General features: G+C 42.8%; 1 protein-coding gene across 1 annotated transcript in view; it reads right to left on the reverse strand.

Moving 5' to 3' along the window:
- Nucleotides 1-23815, reverse strand: part of vps35 (VPS35 retromer complex component) — a 106108-nt gene that overhangs the window by 8105 nt on the left and 74188 nt on the right. The window contains exons 10-13 of the mRNA XM_068049365.1: nucleotides 20273-20421; nucleotides 19887-20094; nucleotides 12238-12393; nucleotides 8750-8872 (exon numbers count right to left, since the gene is read on the reverse strand). Coding sequence (XP_067905466.1) covers nucleotides 8750-8872; nucleotides 12238-12393; nucleotides 19887-20094; nucleotides 20273-20421 — 636 coding nt within the window. The remainder of the gene's footprint in view (nucleotides 1-8749; nucleotides 8873-12237; nucleotides 12394-19886; nucleotides 20095-20272; nucleotides 20422-23815) is intronic.

Genomic DNA, 23815 nt, shown 5'->3' on the forward strand with positions numbered 1-23815 from the left:
GCGCTTGTTGATTTCTGCATCTAGAGACAGGTTACTGGTGATAGTTGAGCCTAGGTAGGTGAACTCTTGAACCACTTCCAGAGCGTGGTCGCCAATATTGATGGATGGAGCATTTCTGACATCCTGCCCCATGATGTTCGTTTTCTTGAGGCTGATGGTTAGGCCAAATTCATTGCAGGCAGACGCAAACCTGTCGATGAGACTCTGCAGGCATTCTTCAGTGTGAGATGTTAAAGCAGCATCGTCAGCAAAGAGGAGTTCTCTGATGAGGACTTTCCGTACTTTGGACTTCGCTCTTAGACGGGCAAGGTTGAACAACCTGCCCCCTGATCTTGTGTGGAGGAAAATTCCTTCTTCAGAGGATTTGAACGCATGTGAAAGCAGCAGGGAGAAGAAAATCCCAAAAAGTGTGGGTGCGAGAACACAGCCCTGTTTCACACCACTCAGGATAGGAAAGGGCCTAGTAGCTGGGTTCAAAGTCACAAATTCTCAGTTTCCATCATTGAAACATTACTGAAGAAACACAGATTGTGAAAAGATATCCCTACAATGAACTGATCTTTAATTTTATTAGGTTTAAAAATATACATTTAAGGGGTATGGGGAAACTGCAATTGGCAATATTGAAAGAAAACATGGCACAGTTCTCTCAAACTGGTAAAGATTTAGTGTTATTGATCTTGTATGCCACTGAAGACCTCAATGCTTGTAGCATATGCAAGCACTTATCAGCCTGTTTGCTCATCAGTTTCTGTTCTCACTGACTTACTTCCCTCAAGTATTATTCACTGTGGAAATTAAACCACCTTCCTGCAATGAGCTTCATGGATATACAAGACACAAGACAAGGACAGAGGGGTTAGGAGACAAGGCTGAAATCTTGGAGACAGTTTTTGAAAATTAATTGTTAGTAGGGAACAAGATAGAGGAGTTGAGAGAATTCCAGACTGTGGGACTCGCGCAGCTGAAATCAACGTCAGTAGTGGGGCACGGGGCAGGAACATACACAAACGATCAGAATCAAAAGAACCGGAGTTTTTGAGTGGAGGATGGGGTACATATTGGAAAAGCTTCAACAGGTAGGGTTTGTTGAGTTCTTGTCAAGAGAGGGCTGAGTTCTTTGAGGTGCCTAAAGACAAGGATTTTAAATGTAATATGTTAAGGGATGGGGAACCAATGTATAACAGAGTGAAAAGCAAAGAGGCCAGAATGTGCACAGCTGAGTTTTGAATAACTTATAGGGTTTGAAGGGGGTGAAGGATAAGAGGTTTGCAAGGAAAACATTGGAGTAATTGAGCCTGGAAATTAAAAAGGCACGAGGGTTTCTGCAGCAAAGGAACTGGGAAAGGGACAGAAATGGGTAACGTAATAGTGGTTGAATTATGCAATCTTTATGAAGAGGAAGATATGTGGTCTGAAACTTCAGATCCAACAGGACATCAGAAAATTACCAATGGTCTGGAAACAGTTACCAGGAAGGCAATTAACTAATTTACTACATATTAGCATTCAAGAGGGACCAAGTGAGTGTTATATGATTAGAGATACCAAATTAAATAGTAGTTGTGCCACTGTAATTGTTTCAGGTCAAGTCTCAAATTGAGGGTCAACTGCATATCCATGTTATATCAACTCCTGTACTATAACTGGTGCCAAAGCAATGTGTGAACTATGAATTGATCAAGCTATTTACCAGTGTAAGTCAGCTCACTTTAATTTACTAAACTTACACTAGTAGATTCAGTTCATGTGATAACGCGAAGTAGGCTGGACAAAGCTTCAGTTTCATCTAAAACTCAAGAGTGCCACCCAAATACACCCAGCAAGTGTAACCTGAAGCATTATTAAAGGCTACCAGCACCAAGTGTAAAATTAATTTCCATGCTAACCTTGAAATCAAATGAATGGTTTATAATAGAAATATAAGCAAGTTTACATTCACCAACGTATACATGGGGAAAGATTATATTGTAGTATAAATTCTTACAAACTTTTCAGTTTGTTGACATCAAGTTGATCCTCAACTTTCAGCTGATCAGGGAAAATTTTTTTTTTTTTTTAAACACGTGCATCTTCCTGTTAGCGACTACTTACTGATGGGCAACACTACTGAATGAAAGCCCCATTTATAGAAATGAGAAGGTTAACTGCAGGCCGCAAAGTAAAATAGATTTAAATCCAAGTTCAGCAACAAATATCAGGCATCCAGTTCATTGTTTTAAATCAATTTTTACAATGGAAATTATCTTGCTTTTCGACCACCTGGTCAAGCCATCTTTGCCGCCAACAGGCAGGTGGCCAGCATACCCAGTGAACCAAAAGGAAAAAGGAAGAAAAACAATGTTTAAAACAAAGATCTATTAAATGAAAAGTAGAGCTATGGAACTTTACAGTGCAGATACAGCACAGAAAGCAGCCATTCGGTCTACTACATCTGTGCCAGATTGTTCCTCAAGCAATCGAGAACTAATCCATCTGTCCGGTTTCCTCTTCATAGCCCTGTATCTTCCTCTATTTAAAAGAATGAACAAGTTTGCATTTATATAGTGCCTTGTACAATCTCAGGACATTCCAAAGCACTTTACAGTTAATGCAGTACTTTGAGGTTTATTCACTGCTGTAATATCAAGAAATATGGCAGCCAATTTGCAAATAGCAACCGGATAAATGACCAGATAATCTGTTTCAGTGATGTTAGTTGAGGGATAAATATTAGTCAGGACACCAGAAAGCCTCTCTGGCTTTTCTTTGAATAGTGCCATGAGACAAGACAGTAAAACAAGGCCTTGGTTTAGTGTCTCATATGGAAGACAAATCCTCTCTAGTATAGCACCCCCTCAGTGCTGCACTGAAGCATTAGCTGAGACTATGATTTCAAACCTTGAGAGGGGGCTTGAAACCAAGACCCTCAGAGGCAGGACTAAAGCTGAAACCCCACTTTATTGAACAAATTTTCCTATAAAAAGCAATACTTTCTGCCCCAACCACTACCTAAGGCAAAGCACATCATACTCCAACATTGCTGTGCAAAGAAATCTCTCAGAAAAAGATTTACAGAAGGAGGCCATTCAGCCTACCATGTCTGTGCCAGCCGAAAAAGAGCTATACAGCCTAATCCCAATTTCCAGCTCTTGGTCTATAGCCCTGTAGGTTATGGCACTTCTAGTGATTATCCAAGTATTTTTAAATGCGATGCGAATTTCTGCCTCGACTGTTAATCTATTAATTGTGCATCAATTGTTTGATTATATGCAGGTGGAGGGTGTTAACTGGGGTCTTACTTGAGCACCTATAAGCAGACACTTGCTGAAATTGATGGAGGGTTGAGTACAGGCTCCAGAAGCTGGCTGAGCGTGTCTACGCTGAGGCACAGTGTGGCTTTCGAGCAGAGAGATCCACCATTGACATGCTCGTCTCCCTTCGCCAGGTACAGGAGAAATGCCGCGAACAACAGATGCCCCTCTACATTGCTTTCATTGATCTCACCAAAGCCTTTGACCTCGTCAGCAGACATGGTCTCTTCAGACTCCTAGCAAAGATCGAATGTCCACCAAAGCTAAGTATCATCACCTCATTCCATGACAATATGAAAGGCACAATTCAACATAGCGGCGCCTCATCAGACCCCTTTCCTATCCTGAGTGGTGTGAAACAGGGCTGTGTTCTCGCACCCACACTGTTTGGGATCTTCTTCTCCCTGCTGCTCTCACATGCGTTCAAGTCTTAAGAAGGAATTTTCCTCCACACAAGATCAGATGGCAGGTTGTTCAACCTTGCCTGTCTAAGAGCGAAGACCAAAGTACAGAAAGTCCTCATCAGGGAACTCCTCTTTGCTGATGATGCTGCATTAAAATCCCACACTGAAGAGTGTCTGCAGAGACTCATCAAAAGGATTGCGGCTGCCTGCAACGGATTTGGCCTAACCATCAGCCTGAAGAAAACGAACATCATGGGACAGGACGTCAGAAATGCTCCATTCATTAAGATCGGCGACCACGCTCTGGAAGTGGTTCAAGAGTTCACCTACCTAGGCTCAACTATCACCAGTAACCTGTCTCTCGATGCAGAAATCAACAAGCGCATGGGAAAGGCTTCCACTGCTATGCCCTGACTCGCCAAGAGAGAGTGTGGGAAAATGGCGCACTGACACGGAACACAAAAGTCCGAGTGTATCAAGCCTATGTCCTTAGTACCTTGCTCTACGGCAGCGAGGCCTGGACAACGTATGTCAGCCAAGAGCGACGTCTCAATTCATTCCATCCTCGCTGCCTTCGGAGAATCCTTGGCATCAGGTGGCAAGACCATTTCTCCAACACAGAAGTCGAGGCGGCCAACATCCCCAGCATATACACCCTACTAAGCCAGCAGCGCTTGAGATGGCTTGGCCATGTGAGCCGCATGGCAGATGGCAGGATCCCCAAAGACACATTGTATAGCGAGCTAGTCACTGGTATCAGACCCACCAGCCGTCCATGTCTCCGCTTTAAAGACGTCTGCAAACGTGACATGAAGTTCTGTGACACTGATCACAAGTCGTGGGAGTCAGTTGCCAGTGATCGCCAGAGCTGGCAGACAGCTATAAAGGCGGGGCTAAAGTGTGGTGAGTCAAAGAGACTTAGCAGTTGGCAGGAAAAAAGACAGAAGCGCAAGGAGAGAGCCAACTGTGCAACAGCCCCAGCAACCAATTTTATCTGCAGCGCCTGTGGAAGAGTCTGTCACTCTAGAATTGGACTTTATAGCCACTCCAGGCGCTGCTTCACAAACCACTGACCACCTCCAGGCGCTTACCCACTGTCTCTCGAGACAAGGAGGCCAAAGAAGAATTAAATCTCCCTTCAGCCTCCTCTGTTCCAAAGGAAACAGTAACCTATCCAATCTTTTGTCATAGCTAAAACTCTCCCACCCTGGAAACATTCTCATAAATCTCCTCTGTACCCTCTTGAGTGGGATCACATCCTTCCTGTCATGCAGTGGCCAGAACTGTATGCAGTACTCTAGCTGCAGTCTAACTGGTGTTTTATACACTTCTAGCAAAACTTTCCTGCTCTTTTACACTCTATGCCTTGGCCAATAAAGGAAAGTATCCTGTATACCTTCTTAACTACCTTATCTACCTGTCCTGCTACCTTCATGGTTCTGTGGACATGCACTCCAAGGTCCCTCTACATGTCTCCGTATCCTACCATTTATTGTGTATTCCCTGATCTTGTTTGCCCTCCCCAAAGGCATTACCTTACACTTCTCTGGATTGAATTCCATTTGCCATTTTTCTACCCACCTGAGCACCCATTAATATCTTCCTGCAGTCTACAGCCTTCTTAACGATCAACCACAGAACCAATTTTCATATCATCTGGAAACTCTTATCCTCTCTTCTCAGTGATAACTCGAAATTGATATCATCTTGGCACCAACTCTCAACCAGAAACAAGTCTTGCCTTATTCACTATCATTTTAACATCTATTAAACTTCCTCTTAGTCTTCTCTGCTCCAGTGAAAATAGTCCTGGTCTCTCCCCATTAACTATAGCTTCCCATTCCTACCATCATCCTGGTGAATCTACACTGCATGCTCTCTATGGCTTTAATGTAAATTTTCACAACGGGTCCTCTGTATCGGTATAAATTCATTACTACCACCATACTTTTGTACTCTATGCCACACTTACAAAAAGCAAAATTCTATAGACTTTATTATGGCTTTACCCAACTACATTCACTTTCAGGGAATTATATACTTAAAACTCTGTTTATCTACACCTTTCAGTGTCTTTTTTTTTTTATAAAGTGTATACTCCCATTCTTTGTTTTTGCTCCTTAAATTTTCTTCTTTATATTCGTTCATGGGACGTGGGCGTCGCTGGCTAAGGCAGCATTTATTGACCATCCCTAATTGCCCTTGTGAAAGTGGTCGTGAGTCGCCTTCTTAAACCGCTGCAGTCCATGTGGGGTAGGTACACCCAAACTGCTGTTAGGAAGGGAGTTCCAGGATTTTGACGCAGTGACAGTGAATGAAAAGCGATATAGTTCCAAGTCAGGATGGTGTGTGGCTTGGAGGGGAACTTGCAGGTGGTGGTGTTCCCATGCATCTGCTGCCCTTGTCCTTCTAGGTGGTAGAGGTTGCGGCTTTGGAAGGTGCTGTCTAAGGAGCCTTGGTAAACCACCTCAGTTCTCCACAGTATATTACATCTGCCACCTGTCTTCCCAATTCATTAACCTGAAGTCTTTTACTGCCCTCTTCACGGTTTGCCAAATCTATTTTTATTTGCCCTGCAAATTTTGAGATTGTGTTCCTTGTAACTCAAGTCCAAATCATCCAAATATACACTGACCACCTACACTGTATCACAGAGTCAGAATTATACAGCACAGAAACAGGCCCTTCGGCCCATCAAGTCTGTGCCGGCCATCAAGCACCTAACTATTCTAATCCCATTTTCCAGCACTTGGCCCGTAGCCTTGTATGCTATGGCGTTTCAAGTGCTCATCTAAATACTTCTTAAATGTTGAATGTTCCTGCCTTTACCACCTCTTCAGGCAGTGCATTCCAGATTCCAACCACCCTCTGGGTGAAAACGTTTTTCCTCAAATCCCCTCTACGCCTCCTGCCCCTTACCTTAAATCTATGCCCCCTGGTTATTGACTCCTCTGCTGAGGGAAAACGTTTCTTCCTATCTAACCTATCAATGCCCCTCATAATTTTGTATACCTCAATCAGGTCCCCTCTCACCCTTCTCTGCTCTAAGGAAAACAACTCTAGCCTTTTCAGTCTCTCTTCATAGCTGAAATGCTCCAGCCCAGGCAACATCCTGGTGAATCTCCCCTGCACCCTGTCAGTGCAATCTCACCTTTCCTATAGTGTGGTGACCAGAACTGCACACAGTACTCCAGCTGTGGCCTAACTAGCATTTTATACAGCTCCATCATAACCTCCCTGCTCTTATATTCTATGCCTCGACTAATAAAGGCAAGTATCCCATATGCCTTCCTAACCACCTTATCTACCTACGCTGCTGCCTTCGGTGATCTATGGACAAGTGCACCAAGATCCCTCTGACCTTCTGTACTTCCTAGGCTTCTACCATTCATTGTATATTCCTTTGTCTTGTTAGTCCTCCCAAAATGCATCACCTCACCCTTCTCAGGATTAAATTCCATTTGCCACTGCTCTGCCCACTTACCAGCCCATCTATATCATTGCGCAATCTAAGGCTTTCCTCCTCACTATTTACGACACCAATTTTCGTGTCATCTGCGGACTTGCTTATCATACCTCCTATATTCACGTCTAAATCATTAATGTACACTACAAACAGTAAGGGTCCCAGCACCGATCCCTGCGATACACCACTAGTCACAGGCTTCCACTCGCAAAAACAACCCTCGACCATCACCCTCTGCCTCCTGCCACTAAGTCAATTTTGGATCCACTTTGCCAAATTGCCCTGGATCCCATGGACTCTTACCTTCTTAACCAATCTTCCATGCAGGACTTTATTAAAAGCCTTACTGAAGTCCATGTAGACTACATCAACTGCTTTACCCTCATTTGCACATCTAGTCACCACCTCGAGAAATACAGTCAAGTTAGTTAGACACGATCTTCCCCTGACAAAGCCATGCTGACTATCCCTATTAATCCCTGCCTCTCCACGTGGAGATTAATCCTGTCCCTCAGAATATTTTCCAATAGTTTCCCAACCACTGATATTAGACTCACCGGCCTGTAATTTCCTGGTTTATCCCTAACGTGCCCCACTCTTTCCCTGGTTATCCTCTCGCCCTTAATATACTTATAAAATGCATTAGGATTTTCCTTTATCTTGCCCGCCAGTGTTCTTTCATGTCCCCTCTTCACTCTCCTAATTACTTTTTTTAGTACCCCACTACACTTTCTATACTCCTCTAGTGCCTCCGCTGTTTTCAGCTCTCCAAATCTGCCATAAGCCTCCTTTTTTTCCTGATCCAATCCTCCATATCCCTTGACATCCAGGGTTCCCTGGACTTGTTGGTCCTACCCTTCACATTAACGGGTACATGTTGGCTCTGAACCCTCACTATTTCCTCTTTGAATGACTCCCACTGGTCTAATGTCGACTTTCCTACAAGTAGCTGCTCCCAGTCCACTTTGGCCAGATCCTGTTTTATCATATTGAAATCGGCCCAATTCAGTATCTTTATTTCCAGCCCATCTTTGTCCTTTTCCATAACTACCTTAAATCTTAGAGTTATGGTCACTATCCCCGAAATGCTTACCCCACTGAAACTTCTACCACTTGTCCAGCTTCATTCCCTAGGATTAGATCCAGTTCTGCCCCTTCTCTTGTAGGACTTTCTACGTACGGGCTCAAAAAGCTCTCCTGTATGCATTTTAAGAATTCCGTCTCCTTTAAGCCTTCTACACTAAGACTATCCCAGTTGATATTAGGCAAGTTGTTTTTATTTTTACACCTGAGGTTTGCCTACATATCTGCTCCTCTATCTCTCCCTGACTGTTTGGAGGCCTGTAGTACACTCCCAGCCAAGTAATTGCCCCTTTTTGTTTTTAAGTTAATCAGCTGCTTGAGAAAAATCTACCTCTTATCATAAGCATCTGGACCAGCAGCTTTTAAGTCGAAATGATCAAGGTGGCACACATACTGATTTAGCTACCCAGGAAAAGATCAAACTCAACTGGTGGCCCGATAAAAGTTTTCTTCTTTGCTCATTAAAATGAAAGTTTTACACCTATTAAAAGCTTCCAGCTTACCACTTTTGAATTCTCTTTGTAGCAAAAGGCCAGCTGGTAGGCAGCAAAGACCAGTGGTGGTAAAGTGAAACGAATTCTTTGATTTCCACCAGCACCAAAGTGTTTTCTGGCAGTGTTTAAAATCTGTTTAAAGAAAAATGAAGTTAAACAGAAAATCAGTATGAAACACTATTTCATTTGGAACAAACATGTACAACAACATTCGATCAGATACCATGCACATAATTTTGGGAATAGCAAATTTACTTAGATTTTTGAGATAGTAGCTTGAACAGTAACTCAATAGAAATGCCACCCTTATCTGCAATTCACCCATAAAGAGTTTACATGAAATGCAACAGTACAAACTACCACCTGAATAAAACTATATGGACATTTTTTAAAAAGTCCCTCCATTGATTTCTATAGCAGCCCATTTGGATATGCAAAATTCTTCTTTCTACTTGCATTTACTTTAAATGTTCTATACTCACTGTCTTCACAGGGGAGCCGGCACGGGCTTGATGGACAGAATGGCCTCCTTCTATGCTGTAAGTAAATGACTCTTTGGCCAGAATTTTAACCCCCTCCCCACTGCCTCAAGCGGGTGCAAGTCCCGCCTCAGAACAGTTAAAAGCCGGGGACCCAGGTCAGGCAGAAGCGGGCTCGCCACCCACTTTTCAGTCAATGGACAGCTCCTGTCGCCAAGGGTAAAATCCCGACCTTTGACTCTCTCCTCTCCCTTCCCCCCTCCCACCCCTGTCTCCCCCTCCTCTCCATCAACCCCCCCCACCCCCGTCTCCCCCTCCTCTCCATCAACCCCCCCCACCCCCGTCTCCCCCTCCTCTCCATCAACCCCCCCCCCACCCCCGTCTCCCCCTCCTCTCCATCAACCCCCCCCCACCCCCGTCTCCCCCTCCTCTCCATCAACCCCCCCCCACCCCCGTCTCCCCCTCCTCTCCATCAACACCCCCCCCCAACCCGTCCCCCCCACCGCTCCCTTCCCCCCTCCCCCACCCACCCCACCCGTCTTCCCCTCAGCTCCCTTTCCCCCCCACCAGTCTCCCCCTCCCCTTTCCTGAAACTTAGGGAGGGCTTGTACAATTTTGAACAGCTCTCCACTGGATCTTGGGCTGGAGTCAGATCTTTCCTCACCAGAATTTCTGTTGGTGCCGAGGCCACTCTTTTGACTGAGCTCCAGCTTTTTAACTTCACATTCCCTTTGAAATGCTCTCTCTTTAGCTCTTTCCTCTCTGTCAATTCAAGTTTTTTTCATAGTCAAGCCTTTTTTTCCTGTTCAAGCTTAAGTTTTTTTTAAATTCTTTTTCCTGCCCAAGCTTTTTCATTTCCATTTCTTTATCTTTGTCAATATCAAGCTGCTTCATCTGTAACTGAATCTTAGCTAATTCAACAGTACTACCCTCTGGTTTGCTGCCGCCTTCTTCCAATTTCAAATGCTGTGCTATTACTTCAACTATGTCTGCTTTCTTAGCTCCTGGTTTTAACTTTAATGCCAACTTTTCTGCCAATTCCTTTAGTCTAACCTTGGTTAAGTTTCTCAAATCACTCAGATACATCCTCCTTCCCCAGAAAGGTCATAACTGACAAAGACATTCCGGCAGTGCAGACTTTATTGCACAAGAAACCTCCTTTTTTTAAAAAAAAAACTTTTCCTTATTCAATTATTACCCCACTTATAATTGCTCAGTGTTGGGTTATCCTGCAAAGAGCCCCCAATTATATGTTACGACCAAGGCGGGAGGAGTGCACGGTTTTTCTAATTGCACTTCTCCACAGGAGGCATGTATTTAAAATTTTTCCCATTACCGATACGGTCAATCATAGACTCTATTTTTAACCAAAACATAAAATACACTAACCAGGTTTCTGTAATAAACAAAAGTATCCGTTTATCATAAAACAAATCTTAACCAGCAACAAAGCAAAGCACGAAATATGAAAGATCACTTTTTACCTTAGACCCACACACACCGAAAAAGATTTTATTTTTGAGATCTATTACACAAAAAAAGACAAAAAAGAATACTTTGGCCAAATACTTGCTAATTCCTGAACAAAAAAAATGGCAAGATGTCAGATTTCTTTTTATTCCGGTTTGGCGTCCCTAATACGCATAGATGGCTGTCACTGGGGTCTTCCTAGAACAGTTCTTTTTAGGTGGCGCTGAAGATCAGTTTGGGCAGGCTTTCCGGGAGAAATGCAGCAATAGGGGATTCAGTCTGTTTCTTATACTTGCTTCTCAGAGCTTCTTAAAGAAATGGAAAAACTGGCAGGCTTTTTCAAAGAGCTGGAACAGGCCGAGTTGGGGTTTGTCCTCGGCAGGTTGATTCTTTAACACCTTTTCAAAACTCTGTCCATACCCCAACTGCCTGTCCAAAGTGAAACCAAAAACATCGCGGGAGTCAAGCCTCCTGACCCCTATAAATCTTGACCTGTCACTTATCTGTAGACATCTTCCCCAAATTAGGACCACTGCTTTTCTTCATCTATATTAATGACTTAGATTTGTGTACAGAGTATAATTTCAAAATTAGCAGATGACAAAGTATTGTAAACTGAGAGATGGATGGTGATAAAATTCAAGAGAACTTAAGCTGGTGGAATGGGTGGACAAGTGGCAGATGAAATTTAATGGAAAGTAGTACTGTGAAGTGATTCATTTTTGTAGGAGGAACGAGGAGAAGCAATATAAAATAAAGGGTACAATTCTAAAGGGGTTGCAGAAGCAGAGGGCCCTGGGGGTATATGTGCACAAATCACTGAAAGTGACGGGGCAGGTTGAGAAAGCGGTTAATAAGGCACACGAGATCCTGGGCTTTATAAATAGGGGCATATAAAGTACAAAAGCAAGTAAGTTACAAAGAACCCGTATAAAACACTGGCTTGGCATCCCCTGGATTACTGCGTCCAACTCTGGGCACCACACTTTAGGAAGGATGTGAAGACATTAGAAAGGCTGCAGAAAAGATTCACAAGAACAGTTCCAGGGATAAGGAACTTCAGTTAAGTGAATAGATTGCAGAAGCTGGGGCTGTTCTCCTTGGAGGAGATTTGATAGAGATGTTCAAATTATGAAGGGTCTGGACACAGTAGATATGGGAATAGCTTCTCCCTAAGTGGAAAGGTCGAGAACCAGAGAACACCGATTTAAGGTGATTAGCAAAAGAACCAGAGACGACATGAGGAAAAACTTTTTTTTTTTTAAACGCAACGAGTGATTAGGATCTGTAATGCTTTGCCCGAGAGTGCGATGGAGGAAGATTCAACCGAGGCCTTCAAAAGAGAACTGGATAATTATCTGAAGTTTAAAAATTTGCAGGACTATGGGGATAAGGCATGGGAGTGGGATTAGGTGAGTTGCTCTTCCAGAGAGCCATCACAGACACAACAGGCCAAATGGGCTTCTTCTGTGCTGTAAACATTCTATGGTTCTTTGATTTATTAAAGGAAAGAAAGGTACAAGATCTAAATTCAGCAAGTTAACATACCAGGTACTGTTGGTCAGGATCTTCAGATTGAAATAAATGAATAAATCTACCAACAAGACTTTGCTCTTCAGCAAAATCTTCTGGGTCAGGATCTTCTGCAGGCTGATCTGGCTGATCCTGAATCAATGTCGACACCAGGCTCAGTATAGCATCCACCTATACAAAGAGGAAGGCATCTATGAAAGCAGCACATGAGATTGTGCAATTTTAAACAAGAACTTCACTTAATATGCAACACAATCACCATCTAAAAATAAACTCAGAAAATACTTGAAATACTCAAATCAAGGCAACATCTGTAGAGAGAAACAGAGTTAAACTCATGGACCTGAAATGTTAACTCTGCTTCTCCCTCCACAGATGCTACCTGACCTGCTGGGTATTTTCAGCATCATCTGTTTTTATTTCAGGATTTCCAACATCCGTAGTATTTTGCTTTTACCCAAAAATAAACTCAGATAATTTGATGTTCTGAAGAGCTGAGAAACATCATTCTACCTTCTCTCAAAAAAAGGAAGACATCTATATCTGGATGGGATCAATTAACACTTATTTTGAAGGGTGAAGGCACAGCATCGAAGATCACCATAAAACTGCCACAAAGCTCATGACTTCAATGTTTTCTCAATTTATCAGGCAACATCAACAAATAAGTTTCTTCATTTTGTTATTTATACCTACTTTCTCCCACACCCCTAAAAGGTAATTTCATTCCTGAACAGCTTTTAAATTTTGATTTGCCAACTGTCACAATTTCCTGATGCCATGCCAGATCTGGTTTTGAGATTTAAGAAAATCTTCTGTCAACTGTTTTCTAATAAACAAAATATAGAAATTTGTGGAGCCTAAATATGAAATTAGTGGTTTAATACTTTATCCCCCTCACCAACAAAACAATAAGTAAACAACTATTCAACTGGTACCTGATTTTTCTTCAAACTGAAAACTTCCCATGGCATTTTACAAAGGTGAAAAGACTCCCCCACCCCCAAGAGATAAATTATTTTCACTTAAGAGCATTGAAATAGGCACTCTTCCATGCTTAGAGAAAAAGAAAACATGCATTTATATAGAACCTTTCACCTAATCAGGATGTCCCATAACGGTTTACAGCCAATGAAGGACATTTTGGAGTGCAATCACTGTTGTAATGTACGAACCGCCAATTTGAGCACAGCAAGCTCCCACAAACAGCAATGCAATAATGGCCAGATCATCCTCTTTTGCAATCAATTGAGGGATAAACGTTGGCTAAGATACTGGGGAAAACTCCCCTGCTTCTCGAAATAATGCCATGGGCTCAGCTACATACACCTGAGGGGGGCAGACAGGGCCTCAGTCTAACATCGCCTCTGAAAGACAGCATTTTGGACACTGCAGCCCTACCTTAGTATTGCAACGGAGCCTCAGCCTAGATTTTTGTCCTCATATCCCTAGAGCGGGACTTGGATCTACAACCTTTTGACTCAGGTGATTGTTATTGACTGAGCCACAACTGAAATATGAAAAGCTATCAAGTTGTTTATTATGGATATGATTTTAAACTGGTGGAAAAATGAGTAATCATGCAGGGAGCAAAGCACACCAGCAATTGATGAGAATAACTGCACCCTAGTCAAGTGTGAAGAGGGGCAAGTGAAAAGTGAAAAAAGCAAATCCCTAATTTTCGTTACTATTGTTAGGACCAGGTGAGCAATGTCTAGGGGTCTTTTGCTATCTTTACCTGGTCTTATTGTAACAGGGTTTAATTTTTAAACACAGTGTTTTGAGCTCCCCTTCATGTGAATCCTTGCTCACAGTTTCCAATTAGAAGGAAAAGTGAGCACAAACAGCCTTTCTTTGGTTTAAAGCACAAAGATGAATTTTATTAAACTTTAAACTTAAACTCTAATACGGTTCACGCCTATGGATTTACGACCCGCTCACACTAGCATGTGCGTGAGATACAAACTTGCAAAATAGGGACAGAAAAAATAACAGTGAGGCAATATCTGGTTATTGTTTCTCGAGCTCGCTGTAGTCCTTGATTGAAGTTATAGTCTTGCATTTCGTTGTGGCCCAGTAATCTTAAAACTTTGTTCACATGGCAAACCTTTCTCTCGGAGTTTCACGTGTTTTGACACGATTCAGTTCCATGGGAAGAGATGAAGGCAGGCAGACAGAAGACAAGTAGGCAGAGGGGATCGTCTTAGTCCATGAGCACACGGCATTCTGAGTTCAAATTCCTTTGATGGGAGTTCAAATTCAAGAAAGACTTCCAGGTTGCACTGCAGGTTAGTCATGTGACTAGTTCCCTATATGGAAACAGTCTCTTCACGTCCTTTGGTGGAGGTTCAAATTTCTCTGTCACAGCCGGTCAGCCATGTGACTAAAACTGGTCTGTGTATTGGAGAATCAACTGCTGGACCCCCATTGTTTCAACATTGTCAGTTACCAATGAAATGTCTTTCCGGTCAGGGCTTGCAATTTTAAGTTTTAATGTTCATGTGGAAAAATAATGTGTGCCTCAGTCTTGGCAGGTGGAGTTTTCCTGACACCTCCACATCCAGAGGAATAAAATGCGATTTGAAGAAAATGACATATTTCATTAGAGTTTGAGAGAAATATATGATACAGAAAGAAAACATGCATTTCCATTCATTCACCAGTCTTGAAGCTCATTGATGGACTGTTCTGCGGAGGCCAGGGCTGCTTTAATTTCCCCTTTTTTTTCCTCTAGGAGAGTTAGTAGGGGGAGGGGGCGGTGTCCATCCTGAACTCCCTGATTCATGCAAAGACCTTTGGCTTCAGGGGATGGGTGGTTCCCTTTTCCTCTGACTCTGGGGGAGGAGTCTCTGTTACTCTCCCCTTTATTCTCTGGGACACTCCTATCTGCAGGTATTTGTGCAGACTTAACTGCATTTTCCGGTGACTCTTCGACTTGGTGAGGCATCACCCTCAAGGTTTCTCTGCCCCTAGAGGTCGCTTTGTCTCTGCAGGTTCCTGTAAATGCTGTTAGCCACTCTGGTAGGGTGCTTCTAGAGTCTGCATTTACATAAGAGGATGTGGGATCTAACCTTTCACACTTTTCTGGGATGGTTGAACGGGCGGTAGGGGCTTTCATCCAGGATTCTTCCCAGACTTCCTTTAACCTGCCCTCTGGGTCACTTTTTTTCCTCATCTTTCTAAACTTTTGCCAGCCATGTGCCTGCCTGTCTCATTTTGTTCTCGGCGGGGGTCCCTTACAGTTCATCAGCCCTCTTCCGGAGGGTCCTTCTAACACTGGTACAGGACTTAGGGGTGCAGGTTTCACTGTAGGTTGGGGTTGCCCCTCAATCTGGCACACGTGGCAACTCCTGCAGTACTCCACCACATCTTTGTGGAGTTTTGGCCAGTTAAACTGCTGTCTTATGCGGGCTTTGGTCTTTTGTATACCAGCATGTACAGCCACTGTAGTCTCGTGGGCCCTTAATATTTCTCCCCGGTACCTCTGTGGCACCATTAACTGGTGAGATACTGTCCACTCCTGGCCCTCAAGTCTAGGAGAACTCCATTTCCTCATCAGTACCTCGTTCTTTAAAAGTAGCAGCCAGGGACTCCCTCTGCTTCACTTTCAGATTGGGCAGCCTGTGCTAACTCTCGCAATACTGGGTCGGCTCGTTGAGACTCACCCAGGGAAAGTCCATTTAATTCATTCCCTGGGTCTCCTAACTTTCCAAAGAAAGTTTCGGACAGACAGACCTCATGGTCATGTGCCAATGCAGTCTCCTTTGGGGGAGCTGGTTTGATCGCGACCTGACCCGCTACACATTCAGGGACTCTGCAGCTGACTGTCTCCTGCCACCACCCTGTCTCTGACTTCCCACAGTCTTTCACTACCGGAAGGCTACCACCTTCACCCCTGCCAGATCATTACCTAGGAGCAGGTCAACCCCCGTCCACAGGCAAACGAGGGACAATCCCTACAGTCGCCGGTCCTGAAACCAGATCGCACTCCAGGTGCACCTGGACATACACTGCACTCCAATACTATTCACCACCATTTTGGTGTTCACTGCACTCTCTGGGGGGGGAAAAGATCAGGCCTTTTCCCAGTAAAAGGGATCTGGTGGCTCGTGTCCCTGAGAATCACTATGGGCTTGCTTGCCTCACTCGAGGGATATGGGGTTACTTTCCCTTCATATACAAAGTCCTGGTAACCTTCAGGAATCCTATTAACTTTTCCTGCACTGGCTGTAGTAAGCTTCCTGGGTTGCACCTTTACTGCAGTCAATGCCACAGCCCATTCTGTGTTTTCCATCAGGCCCTCATCTTCACTGAGCGGGTGTGCCCTGATTAACTCTACCGGTTTCCCCTTTAATTTCCAGTCAGCTTTTAAATGCCTCGCCTTGTTACAGTAGAAGCACACAGGTCTCCGGGTCTCACTCTTTCTCACAGCACCTTCCTTTTTTGCTGGAGGACAAACCAGTGTCTCCTGCTTTCCTCTCTCTTTCAGGACTGCCTGGGCTTCTATCACCTTCCCACCCTTTGTCCTTTTCAGATTTGTGGGGGTGATCAGGAAAGGTTCTCCCCTGGAAAACTGACTTATAAATTAAAATTCATTAGCCAGAATGGCTGTTTGCTGGGCCCCCTGAACCCACTGCTCCTCAACTTGAATTTTTATTGAGAATTGAAGAGTTCTTAAATTCCTCTAACAGGTTTACTTCTGAGAGTCTCGTAGCTGAGCTGTATTTTTAAAGCCCTCAGCCACTGGTCAAAAGTCAGCTGCTTGCTTCTTTCAAATTCCAGAGGTTTGATTGGCTTGTTTTTAATGAGGGTTCTGAACTTCTGGCGGTAGGCTTCGGGTATTAATTCATATGCCCTGAGGATAGCATTTTTCGTCAGTTCATAGTTTGATGAACTCTCATCTGGCAGCGAGGAATAGACCTCATGGGCTTTTCCAGTTAATTGGCTTTGTAGTAACAGAGACCTGGTCTCAGCTGGCCACTTTAGCTGCCTTGCCAGTTTCTCGACGGACGCAAAAAATGCTTCCACATTGTCCTCGATGAATTTCAGAATTAGTTGGGCGAGTTTTAGTAATCTTGTACCCAAGCCTGAATTCTGATCCTCCATATTGGCCATGCTTTTACTCGGGTTACTCTGTCACCCCCTAGCTAACTCAAGTCGTTGTAACTCGCTGCATTCTTTCTGGAATTTTCTCTCTCTCTCGTTCCTTCTCTGGTCTTTCTTTTTCTTCATGTTTCATTTGGAAGGCTCTTTCTTTCTCTTCCCATTCCTTCTGGAAGGCTTTCTTTCTCTCTCTCTCTTTCCTCAAATTCAAGTTTCCTCTATTCCAACTGTATCTTTGCTAACACTACACTGTCGGATTCTGCTTCTAAGCCTGTTTCTACTTCTACAGATTCAAGGGAAAAAGGGTGGGCACTAGCCTTAGGATTTCAGACTTCTTAGCCTTGCCACATACAATGATCCTACATTGTTCAGCCATTTTTCTCAACTCCTCCACAGATAGTGCTTTTAAACTAATCTAAAGTTACTTCACACTGGCCTGGAGAGCTATTCGCTTCTGTTGCAGACATGTTAGTATACAATCACACAACCACAAGAAAACCTGTATTGATTTGCTCTTTTTGATTGGCAAAAATTTGGTTTCCCACTTCAATTTTCACTTGTCTGTGGGTAACAATCCGGATGCTAGCACCCAATTTCTGTTATGACCAGGTGAGCAATATCTAGGGATCTTTTGCTATCTTTACCTGGTCTTATTGTAACAGGGTTTAATTTTTAAACACACTGTGTTTTGAGCTCTCCTTCGTGTGAATCCTTGCTCACAGTTTCCAATTATAAGGAAAAGAACTGAGCACAAACAGGCTTTCTTTGGTTTAAAGCAGAAAGATTAAATTTATTATACCTTAAACTTAAACTCCAATACGGTTCATGCCTATGGATATACGATGCGCTCACGCTAGCATGCACATGCGATAAACATGCCAAATAGGGACAGAAGAGAGAAAAGATAAGTAGAACAGTTTGAGACAATATCTTGTTATTGTTTCTCAAGCTCGCTGTAGTCCTTGATTGAAGTTATAGTCTTGTGTTTCATTGGGGCCCAGCAATCTTCTTAAAACATTGTTCAAGTGGCAAACCTTTCTCTGAGTTTCACGTGTTGTGACATGATTGAGTTCCGTGGGAAGAGACGAAGGCAGACAGGCAGGCAGAGGGGATCTTCTCAGTCGTTGAGCACACGGCGTTCTGAGTTCAAATTCAAAAAAGACTCCCAAGTTGGCCTGCAGGTTAGTTACGTGACTAGTTCCTTATATGGAACAGTCTCTTCACATCCTTTGGTGGAGGTTCAGATTTTTCTGCCACAGCCGGTTAGCCCGGTTACTAAAAATGGTCTGAACACTTCTCTGTATTGGAGAAGCAACTGCTGGATCCCCATTGTTTCAACATTCTCTGTTACCATGGAAATGTCTTTCCGGTTAGAGCTTGCAATTTTAAGTTTTAATGTTCATGTAGCGAAATAATGTGTGCCTCAGTCTTGGCAGGTGGGGTTTTCCTGACAATACTAAATTTCCTTGCACCATGCAGTCATATTTTATTAGAAAAAAAAACTTAAACTATTAAATTTAGTTGGATGAACAGCACCGCATGTTACTTACTGCCGAAACAAATTTCACATCTGCTGTTAAATAATGAGGATTTTCAGGTTGAGATGCAATTGCCTAGGTAAATAACTTTTTTAAAAAACTGTACTGTTCAAGTATTTATTGGTGTATATATAATTTAGGGAATTAGAAATTTCAGAATATATATCACACTATTTTACTAACACAGCTGGCTAATACAATTCTCTAAATAGTAAATAAATGTGCCATGATTACCGTAATTCTGAGGGAGTCTTATAATCAATACAACTTTCACCATTTAGAATTAAAGAAAATTACGCTCAAAATGCTGAAAGTCTCAGCATGGAAAAAGTAGACTTACATTTGTCAGTGTTAAATTATCTTACAAAGCATGTAGGATTGCCTACTTCAGTGCTATAGAAGCAATTAGAATACTGAATTGACATTGACAGAGGGTATTCCAGTGTAGATTAAATTCACCAGGCCTTTACTGGCACTTCCCGACATACTTCCCCTCCAAACTTATTTCCCCTCAGAGGTTAGAAACACTTTTTCAATTTAGTTTAGAAGGACAAAAAACTTGCTAGGAGGATACTCAAATTAATAATCTTTGGACAGCTAATTTTCAAAAATAGCAATGATTTTAAGACTCCTTAAAATTAGTAAGTATGACATTGGTATATACACAACACAAACATTTTTCTTTCAAATGACTGACTTGCCAACATAAATTTTCCTTGGGTTGTAAAAAAAAAAGTTAACTAGCTTTGAACCACTATAGCCTTGTTCACACCAAATGCAGATTTATCACTTTTTTTGCAAAATATATCGCATTGTACAACAATATTTCCATTAGTCAATTTCTTAAATAATCAGACTTTTATACAAGCATGCAATACTGAAAAATCCATCTTTCAAAAATAACAGTCAAGATGCATTTTAAATCAGCAATTTTCTCCATTACCTGTTTTTGCCATCATTTTAATCTAATATTAAATTAAATGGCTCCTCTTAAAGATAGCATAGTAATATATTAAATCTTACCTGCTCTTGTCCAATTATCTCTGTGTTGTACTCAAGTGCATTGCTCAGTATATAACAGCTCATATTTTTGCGTGACTCATAGTCAAAGTATTCAAACAAAGGATGAAAGTGTTTCAATTTCAGTACAGTCAGGATGTTGTTGTAGGTGTCGATGGGAATCTTTAGAAGCCGTGTTAACTCCTTAGAAACTGCACTGCTAGTTGCAATACTAAATGTGGCGAGGGGAAAAAAAATGGAAAATGTAATACTGAACTCATTTTCATGGTTATTGGAAGCCAACATATTTTCTGTTTTACTGAAAAGTAGTACAGCTCAGGATACGAAAATGTGACACAGCCACCATAAATTGTTAACATAAGTATATTTAAAGATAGGAAAGTACACACTGTTCGAGATTGAGTTTGTTGAAGATCTCCACAGTTGTTTCAAGAACTTTATCAACATAGTCCACCCGTTCAGGATAACACTTCATGGCCAAGTTGATAAGAGATACTTGCAAAGATACCACATCTTCAGATGGCATATCTTGTCTTGACTGAAAATATAACCAAAATGAAATTAGTTGGAGAGCATTGTCTCTTTTACAAATACTACTTTGAACAGCTTTTTAGCAAACTAACTACTGGCATTATTTGCAGGAATTGAACAGGTCAGACAGAGGAAAGTTTAATAAGATAATCCAACATGGGTTACTTCAATCATACACAAAATATATTAAAAGCTTTTCTTCATGTTCAAATTGTCACATTTCCTTTCCTATTTTTATTATTGCACAAGGCAGTTGGTGCAAAGAGGTATAAGATTTGAAGTAGTGATGTATCATTTTTCTTAAAGCCATTCCCAAGCATGTGGTACAGCATCCCCAATTAAGGTATACCTGAATTTGGCAGATGCAGAATAATGATAAGACTACCCAACATTGGCAATCTAAACAGGCTCTATAAGGATTTGCATGGAAAGATAAGGTTCACACAAGTACATTTGATGCTCTTCTGCTGTTAAATCAGGAACAGAGACAATATTTCTTGACATTTGTCCATTTTATAATGCCAGAGTTGGCGATGGTCAGCATTAATGCCAAATACCAACCCAAAAAATGTCCTATTTTAGTTTAGAGATAAAGCACTGAAACAGGCCCTTCGGCCCACCGAGACTGTGCCGACCATCAACCACCCATTTATACAAATCCTACATTAATCCCATACTCCCTACCACATCCCCACCTGTTCTTATATTTCCCTACCACCTACCTATACTAGGGGCAATTGCTACTGGCCAATTTACTTATCAACCTGCAAGTCTTTGGCATGTAGGAGGAAACCGGAGCACCCGGAGGAAACCCACGCAGACACAGGGAGAACTTGCAAACTCCACACAGGCAGTACCCAGGATTGAACCCAGGTCGGTGGATCTGTGAGGCTGCGGTGCTAACCACTGCACCACTGTGCCGCCCTATTGCCCAGCACAATTACAGTGTTAGAAATATACAGCAGAGAAAATCAGGCCATATCAGTTCTTTGTTAGATCACTTCAAAACTAATCCCACTACACCTGTCTCCTGGTAGCCTTGTATGTTCATCTGCTTCAAATATTCATTCAATTTTCTCAAAGGTGCAATGTTTTCTACCCTCAAGCAATCCCCGTGGCAAAGCATTCCATGCTCCAACAGCAACTTGCATTTATATAGCATCTTTAATGGGCAGCGCCGTGGTTAGCAACCACAGCCTCACAGCTCCAGGGACCCGGGTTCAATTCTGGGTACTGCCTGTGTGGAGTTTGCAAGCTCTCCCTGTGACCACGTGGGTTTTCGGCGGGTGCTCCGGTTTCCTCCACAGCCAAAGACTTGCAGGTGATAGGTAAATTGGCTGTTGTAAATTGCCCCTAGTGCAGGTAAGTGGTAGGGAATATGGGATTACTGTAGGGTTAGTATAAATGGGTGGTTGTTGGTTGTCACAGACTCGGTGGGCCAAAGGGCCTATTTCAGTGCTGTATCTCTAAATAATAAATAAAAATAAAATAATAAAAAATATTTCACGACAAAAATTGGCAGCGAGCCAAAGAGAGAGCGCTATTAGGATAGGTGACTAAAAACTTGGTCAGAAGCAAGTTTTAAAGAGCCTCTTAAAAGGAGGACAGAGGGGTGAAGAGGCAGAGTGATTTTGGGGGCGAATTCCTGAGCTTAGGGCCAAGACGACTGAAATAGGTGCTAATCATGAGCGAAGGAAGTGAGGAATGCTGAAAAGGCCAGATATTGGAGCGCTGAAGAAGATTACATAGATAGGAAGTGGTGAGATTATTGAAAGATTCAAACACAGGGATTAGAATTTTTAAATCAAGGCAACAACCTTCTGTTTAAAGAAATTTCCCCTCAATCTGTGATAATGGGTGGAATTTTATGCTTTTCCCCGTGGTGGGTTTGGAGGCGGGGAAGCAGAAAATCAGGTGGGATGGTGGTGGGGGGGGAGCCCTGCCAATATCCCGCCTCCGCTGAAATTTAGTCGGGGACGGCAAGGCCTGTGTATGGCCTTCCTGGCCTGCCAATTGAGGGTCTTAATGGGGTAATTAACACCTAATTGAGGACCTCTTCCCACCACAGCTGCAATTATTTGGGTGGTCCAAAACCACACAGGCATGAAAAACCATGCGGGCTGCTCACTGCCTGCAGGGGTGGGGGTGGGGGAGTCCCTCGCTCAAAGGCACTTAGTGCCTGAACGCGGGACCTGGGGGATCGGGAAGGGGGCGGGGGATGGTTCTGCTAAGGGCCGCAACCCTCCCCCTCCTCTGTGCCCCCCACCCATGAGACCCTTCGCGCCCTGACCTACCTTGAGCTCAGTTCCAGCGTTGCTCCTCAGTAGCGCTGCAGCTCCCGGCCTCTGATTGATCGGCAGCTCTGCAAGGCCAGGACTTCCAGTGGCGGGGTCCAAAATCATACGAAGGCCCACCACTGTCCCGTTAATTGCCTGATTGGCACTAAAATCGGTGGGCCTTCCATACAAGAGCCAGCGCGGGGTTCTCAGCGTCAGTTTCCCCTGACGTTAAGACTCCCACTGCCAGCACAAAATTATACCCAATGTTAAATTGAAGATCCCAGATCAGTGACTCTCCAACCAATACTAATAGTCTTCAATTATTTACTCTAACAAAACCTGCATTAATTCTCTTTGCTTCCTGTTCATTTTTCTCCCAAAATATACATCACCACATACTTCATATCAAATTGTATCTACCACCCACCTACCCATTTCACCACCTCAAGTCTTGTTGAAATCTTTTACAGTCCATCTCATTGTCAAATTTCTTGTTTTGGTGTCAGCAACAACATTTTGATACTATGTTTCCTGTATCCAAGACCAAATCATCCACATACACACAGAATCAGCATAAACTCAGCACTGACCCAAGATACATCACTTTCAGGCCCTCTTCAATCCATGCTGCTACACTTCCTCTCAAGAGGCTAAATAGATAAGCCAGTCAACTGCATGGTTTGAGAATGCCTTCTGAAAAGCCAAATAAATTACAGCCACGGCTTTCCCTTTACCTCTTCAATTGGTCATTTAAAACACAAATAAATTTGTCAAATATGACGTGCTTTAAAAAATTTGCACTGCTATTCTTGATTAGCTCATTCATTTTTAAATGCTTACTAACTTTATCTCAAATTATGGATTCTACAACTGAGACTTGTCCCTTCCTGAACAAGAGTACTTCAACTACTCTTCAATCCCAGGAAAATTGTGGCCAAAGTCTCTATGTTCTCTCTAACATCTTTCAACAACCTAGGGTGCATGCCATCAGCACCCAATGACTTATCCACCTTCATTTCTATTTCAGAAATAATTAATTATTTTTCTAGTTATTGCTAACAATTGTTCCATACCTTTCTCATGAACATACACATCCTCATTTCCAAGTGCTGTTAATAGCAG

Source organism: Heterodontus francisci, chromosome 17, assembly GCF_036365525.1.
Source record: "Heterodontus francisci isolate sHetFra1 chromosome 17, sHetFra1.hap1, whole genome shotgun sequence".
Classification (NCBI taxonomy): Eukaryota; Metazoa; Chordata; class Chondrichthyes; order Heterodontiformes; family Heterodontidae; genus Heterodontus; species Heterodontus francisci.